Here is a 7,500-nt window from a genome sequence, read left to right on the forward strand (position 1 = left end):
AGCTCTCTGCCTCGGAGTTCTGCAGATTGATGTTGCAGAGAGCCGTGGCAGCCAATGTTGTGTGTACCCATAGATTTGCAGCGGAGCGAAATTCAGCACTTTTCCTGGTTTGCGTTTGCCTGCTGTTTTATGTTCACTGTTACAAATGGTATGTAACTTGGGGCTTTGCAAGCTGTAGGCGTTTGAATTTAATGAGGACTTAAAACGCTGAATTGCAGTTATCAGACACAAATACATTCATTTGTGTTATTAAAACATTATGGATATTAACAACGGCACTGCAAGTGTGAGGCTAAGGGATGTCAACAGTAGCTGAAAGTCTTATTGGTCAGAGCTTCTTGCCTGACTTTATTCTTATTACTGTAGGCTGTACATTTAAAAGCAATAGAACAGTAATGGCTATTGTATCATTAATACCGTAATAACATCACAGATATAGATGTGAGCTTGTGCTTTGGAGTTACAGTGTCATTCATGATAGCAAGCATGAGTGTCTGCGATTGATTATCAAGGACGTGTCTTTTCGCTTTGTCCATCAGATCATACCCATCATGCATTATTTGCTTAAACTGGTAAACGTTCAAAACTTTTTTGGGCCAATGGTTGGGGCTGTCATGACGTAACCACTGTGAATGGCTTATTTTGGCCTCTTATTTTATGTGTAAACTGTATCCTAGGGTGGGAACAGTGAATCCAACCAGCATATTTACAAAGTGCATTAAAAAGCAGGAAAATCCCATTTTTGTCATATATCTCATTCAATAGGTTTGCAACAATTTTTAGGGAGTTTTGTTTAGGTCCATTGAATCAGAATCATCATGTTCAAAGTCTGAGTGCAATATTATGCATGGGTTTACAACTTTTCATAGTAAGTTCAGACAAGATGTAATCAAATTCTTTTTCACTAGCAGTCTAGACTGTGTGCTTAATTCATGCTGCTCTTAATTTGCAACAGAAAGTATTCAATAGCTGATGTAGAACTAGGGAAATGGTGTAATTAGCGGTAAAGGCAGTGCAGTGATGAGCGTAATGCAATCTAAAACAGCTCTAGATCCTTTGTGGTTTGTCGACTGATTGTAGCCTTAAATCCACTCAGTTTTTTCCTTTGTACTTTTTGATGTTTGACCAAATGCATGGTTCACAGATAACGGCAAAAAGAAATCCAAAATCTATAATAAAAAATAAATAAAATCTGCATAGAGAGCAGAAAGTGGGCTCCATAGATGGCAACCTTACCTTCCCATTAAAATAAAGGCATTTTATTTATTTTTTCCTATAGACCAGACCGCACTGTCTTGGTATCAATACTATTAGTTCTAAGAAGCTCTCCGGATCTTCAGCTTTTCAATTTTATGGATACATTCATGTCTTTACAGTCCTCTCCCACTGCTGAGGTTGGGTTTGGGGCCATGCCCTTTGTGTATCAACTTGCTATGCCCCTTCTGTTATGTTGCCTTTGATGTCATGTTGTGACCGGGCTGGGTTTTGATTTGTGGCCTTGTTATGACTGTTTTGATGACTGTGTTGTTTCATAACATTATTATTACTGTGTTAATTGTTAGGACTGTGTGAGCTGCGGGCATTGTGAGCATGTGCAGAAAATCCTTGTGTAGTCCAATGGCAGACAAGCACCCTCTGACTCTTCAGTACACCTCTCCACCATTCACACAGAGTAACATGAGAGATTTCTGAATGGGTTCTTTACAAAACAACACCTTAGAGAACACCTTTTTTACCATTTAAAAGTCAAACGAGGGCACTTGACTTAAAGTGTAAGTTTGGCGGAAATTGAAAATAAAGCTATTTTCTGAATGAAAATACATCAACTAAGCCGTGGAGGAAGTAATTTTCGCTCATCACGCAGTACAGAGCTAGCACGGGCAGGACCGACAGCCCAAAATCGCAAACAGTGGGTGTGGATGGGGATTGGAGCCACACGCTTTCAAAATCGCATTTTAAACCACTAACAGTGCTCAAAACAGCGCCAAACCTCATCAGTAGCTTGCTCTAGGTGTCTACACATAAAACGAAGCACCAATCAGTCTGTAAACTTTGGAATAGTCAGTATACACGTAGAATCAATTCGAGACCGCAACACCCCATCTGAAGCACATACATGTCTCGCGAGATCTCACACGAGAGGTCGTGGACTTTCCTTCGTGAGGAGCTGGAAGGGGTTATATTCATAACAGTCTTCTTTTATAAACGTCGGGTTCATGAGCCAAGTTGTTGGTGCTTCGTTTTATGTGTAGACACCTAGAGCAAGCTTCAGACGAGGTTTGGCGCTGTTTTGAGCAATGTTAGTGGTTTAAAAATGCGATTTTGACTACCTGTAGGAATAGGTCCCGTGCTTCCGTGTGAGATCTCGCGAGACATTTCTGTGCTTCAGATGGAATTGCGGTGTCGAATTGATTCTACGTGTATACTGACTATTCCAAAGTTTACAGACTGTTTGGTGCTTAGTTTTATGTGTAGACACCTAGAGCAAGCTACTGATGAGGTTTGGCGCTGTTTTGAGCAATGTTAGTGGTTTAAAAATGCGATTTTGAAAGCGTGTGGCTCCAATCCCCATCCACACCCATGTTTGCGATTTTGGGCTGTCGTTCCTGCCCGTGCTAGCTCTGTACTGCGTGATGAGCGAAAATTACTTCCTCCACGGCTTAGTTGATGTATTTTCATTCAGAAATTAGCTTTATTTTCAATTTCCGCCAAACTTACACTTTAATGAATCAAACTGTTTTTTTTTGTTTTTTATTTTTATTCTCAAGCTGGAAGTTTTGGGAGTGCCAGATTGGTAGCTTACCTGTGGTACCTCTCGTGCCACTTCACCTTACTTCACAAAGGGCTGAGAACAGTGCCTAGTCTGTGTAATCAAGGAGTCAGAGAGTGAATGTGTGAGAGTGTGGGATGCCAAAGGAAGAGAGAGTGAATGTGAGGAAGACAAGCAAGAGTGAGACGGAATACTTAACCACTTGTTTCTCTTCTCTTTTTGTTTTTGTTTTCTTACAGGCTAGCTTTATATGTGTACGAGTACTTACTGCACGTCGGGGCACAGAAATCAGCACAGACCTTCCTGTCCGAGGTAAGAGCAGCTTCCTGTCTCGTGTGGATATATGGGATTCCATCCCAACTCCCATTGTATAGTCTGGGCTGGAATGTACATTATGGCTGGACAAGGTCCTCCTCGGCCATTGAGATCTCTCAAACGCTGGGAGTTGAATAACACACACCCTCTCTTCTCACAAGATGTTCCTTTACCTTTTAGGGCGCTGAAGCAAACGGTGGTATAATTATCAGACATTGCTGCTTTGGTGCTGGGTTTTGGATTACGGGTGTGTTTGTGGTCTACTTGTGATGTGAGGCAACCCGTGGTAGATTGATTGATGATGAGTGCAAATGTTACATCATTATTGTTTTATACGTAAAAATCAAATTCCACCACTCTGGTGTGCTGTATGTCGTAATGAATGGAACCATGTGCATTTCTGAAGGGCCCTCACCATTAGTATGTTCATTAAACATGTTTCAGTACTTACTGTGTAAAAAAAGGCTTAAAAGAAAGTCATGTCAGGCATTGTTAACCCTTATATTGGAACAACCCCAGCCGGTAGTGAAGTGCACAGATGCTTAGTGCCAAACTAGATGGACTGAAATCCTGCCAGCCTAGAGGCACTGGCGCTGCAGGCTTCGCCCGTAGCATAGAGAGCCCTACACCTCGGCACTACAGCGGGAGCTCCAGGCGGCGTTTGGTTCATAACCGCTCTTAACTGCTGCCACATGTTAAAAGTCTGATTTAATCTCCTCTGGTGGAGGGGTGAAATGTGCTCAATTGCTTAATAGCATGTTCTTAACCCAGAGACCTGTGAAAGTGATCCCCCCTTTCAGCACAATAAAAAAAGAATACCATTATTTCCCGTTTTATTTGTTGTAGGCAAAATATAGAGGCCAATGTGCTGCAGGCAGCCATTTTTCATGAAGACAGTGAGTTAGCAGATGCTTACTGTATCATTAGCTATGATTTAGCATCCATAGCATCTCGTATAATCTCAGTTGTAAGTCTTGTATTATTTGAGCGGACTTGGAGAGTAACACAGTGTAGCTGTTTTTAAGCATTTGTTTTCTTCCATTCCTTCGCAGTTATTGTAAATTAAAAACAAAAGAAAAGTTTCAGACGAGCCATCTAATGTGGCTAATGTGGCATTTAATGCAGCATGTCCACCCTAAGCACCTGTTCAGTTGCACTTTATAGCGATAAGACTGGGTGATGGCTGTACTGCTGTATTATTTGTATTGCAAGGAAGATAAGGATTCAGGTCTGAGCTTGATACTTTTGCCATTGTCCTTTTTACATGAGGTAATATTTCTGGTAAATATTAGCCTAAAATACTGCTCAGCTGTCACTTTTCAAATATGCCTGTTGGAATCATGTAGAGAGACTGAAAATGAAAGTGTACACGGAAGAAGTGAATGATGGAGAGAGATTTTGAGGTCTTTCATTCTCTCCTGTGCTGTAGAACTTCCTTACTTGTGTGTGTGTGTGTGTGTGTGTGTGTGTATGGCTAGATAGGTGTTAAGTTCTGGGTCAGAGGAAACGCCAGCCACTTCACTCTCTCACAGCTGCCTCCAGCACCTCAGACACACACACACACACACACACACACACACACACACACACACACATAGCTCTCCTCATCCTCTGGGTTTTATCTAGTTCAGCTGTGCCAGCCATGTTTTTTTTTGTCTCTCCTCGTGAACCATTTTGTCTGAGATTCTTTTAATAGTTTGAGGGGTACTAATTCTATCAGCGAGCTCACCCTCTGACCTTGCGCGGTGTTAACCAGGATCCAGCCAACTGGATGTAATTAGAACATAATTAGTCTCCCCCAACCTCTATCGCCCCCCATCCCACAAAAAAAGACAATATTTCCCCATTATATGTCAGGTATACTGTATGTAGGAAGTAAGAACGTAGCAGCAGTCCCAGTACTGTTAATTAAGCCATTAACACCTCCTCAGAAATCTCTCTCAAGGTGATGACTGTTTACCTGCCTCCAGTATTAGTGTTATGTGCTTTGATTCAATTAGACCCATCTCGTTAAGCCCTAGATGACACTCACACTCTCTGGAGCACGCACGTACACACACACAGGCACATTCGGTATCTCTCAATCACATACACACACACACACGCACACACACATACACACACGCGCATACACGCATGCACACACATACACGCATGTATACACACACAAACAAACACCATCTCTCCTGCGCCAAGTTATTTAAGGTGTTAGGTCCCCGCAGGTGAACTGCGGGAAAACACACCTGTGCTGACTCTCTTAATGAGTCTCGTGTCGCAGGGGACCTGATGAGCCTGTCTGTCAGTTAACCCCTGAGGTCCCGCTGTTCCAAGCGTCAGCGCTCCAAGCATCACACCACCACCCCACTCTTTCATCCACTCAGTCTCATCTCGTTATGGGGATGCAGTCCGCCACTAGTGCCCCCCGTTTTGGGACACACACAACTTTGCATTCTTAAGACCGGCGCCCACTGGACACGGCGCTGCAGGGGCTTTGGCTTGACGCACAGGATTTTAGAACAGTTTTCTAACCCTGTGCGGCTGCCGCGCGGCAGACGTTTCTAGTGGGCTTTGCCCCGTTAAAAAAACAATGGAGTTCTAATTTTCTTTCATGTCACGTCACGTACATATCCGGTGGGCACCGGCCTTTACACGACACCAAGTCCTACTTGTTTTATTTGCGAGGAGTCCCACTAGAGTCGCTCTGACTCTGTTCCTTTTGGGAACACTCTCCACTGCCACCACTCTCAACGGATTAAGCCCCCAAACCCTGACCCCTGATTTTGGGGACGCCGTCCCTCTACTGTCAGCCAGGATTTCAGTCACAGCCCCTCTCTCCTTCTCGTGCTTACAGTTTCTCTTTCTCTCATCTTGCATCCTGTCATCCTCCTCGTCTAGATGAACTCTCTCTGCGCTCTTTATCGCGATCCACTCCCTCTGCATTATCTGCACTCCCTCCTGCATCACACCCGGATCAGAACACACTCTCACTCACGGCTCATTTCGGGGATGTGTTACATCCTGTGTCTCACTGTTGCGTTCGCCCGCTCTTCACTCGCCATCAGGACTCAATCCCTCTCCAGTCTCCTCCATCTGCACTCCAGAAAGCACATGGAGTTGTACTCAAACAACTTCCCCGTTTACGGCCGTGCTTTGTTCTGAATCCAGAAGGGGAAGTCATCAAACTGGGGACCTCGACAACGATTTTGTGCAAAATCACTGCTGATTATAGATACCTGGAAATGGCAAAGGTTGACCTCCAGTTCACTGTAATCACTGTAGAGGGTCAGCCTATGCAGCTGGTCTTCTTAACTACACTTCCATTCAGATGTTTGAAGTCACATATATATCTCTTTGTCTTTGAAGGAAGCACTATTTTTGGCTATTTTAATGACACTGAATCAATCAGCAAAACTTTATAAATGTTATAAATCACTATTGTATGTTGATTCTTTTAATGCAATATCTACAAAGGTGTACAGAGAAATATTATCATCAACAATCCATCCTGTGTTCAAATGACACGTTCTGTCTGCTCATCTAAATTTATCATTTTAAAAGTGTTACTGATCGGGAGGAAATCTTTCCTCACTTATGTTAGTATAGCTGAAAACTGTCCTGGTTAAAGAAGCAATACAACTGGCCTTCTTTCAATGAGTTGAGTATCTGGAGCACCATCCATTGTGGGTTTGATTAAAGGCACTCTATCCAGAAACAAAGAATGTTCTTCTGAAACGTGTCAGTCTATTCATGTTCTGAGAAATGAAGGCTGTGCCATGAGCAAAATGCAAGAAAGTGGAGATCTCATTCAACACAGTATGCTACTCCCTTCACAGAAGAGCATAAACTGGCTTTAACCAGAATAGAAAAAGGATTGGGAGGGCCCAGTGTACTAAGCAGGAGTACAAATACTTTTGAGTGTGTGGTTTGAGAAGGAGACGCCTCGCAGGTCAGCTTCAATAGTACAGGCTAAACACCAACGTCAACATCAACATCAACAGAAGAGGTGACTAGTTGTAACTGGTTTTAAGGAACCATTGTAAAGAGAAAGCCATATCTCTGCCAACAAAAAGAAATGATTAAGATGGGCAAAAGAACACAGAGACTCGATATAGAAGATTGGATAGAAGCGTTATAGACAGGTACACAACGTGTTCAGATTTGTGACATTGCATATTGAGGAGTGTTTGATTCTGTCTGTCAAGCATGGTGAAGGGAATGGTCTAGAGGTGCTTGAGTTGAAGTTGGGAAATTGTACACAGGACGTTTTGAAGAACAAAGGCTATCACTCTGGCTTTCAATAGTGCTGCAACAATGATTCTGTTAATCGATTAGTTGTCAACTATTGAATTAATCGCCAACTATTTTGGTAATCATTTAATCGGTTTGTTTGTCTAATACAAGAAAATACCTCAAAA

At 42.8% G+C, this 7,500-nt stretch overlaps 1 protein-coding gene across 2 annotated transcripts in view; it reads left to right on the plus strand.

The window, feature by feature from the left end:
• ssbp4 (single stranded DNA binding protein 4) overlaps positions 1-7,500 on the plus strand; it is a 68,516-nt gene that overhangs the window by 6,118 nt on the left and 54,898 nt on the right. For both annotated transcript variants that reach the window (XM_062555912.1, XM_062555913.1), the window contains exon 2: positions 3,010-3,082. In XM_062555912.1, the coding sequence (XP_062411896.1) occupies positions 3,010-3,082 (73 nt within the window). The remainder of the gene's footprint in view (positions 1-3,009; positions 3,083-7,500) is intronic.

This window comes from Sardina pilchardus, chromosome 15, assembly GCF_963854185.1.
Source record: "Sardina pilchardus chromosome 15, fSarPil1.1, whole genome shotgun sequence".
In the NCBI taxonomy this organism is placed as follows: domain Eukaryota; kingdom Metazoa; phylum Chordata; class Actinopteri; order Clupeiformes; family Clupeidae; genus Sardina; species Sardina pilchardus.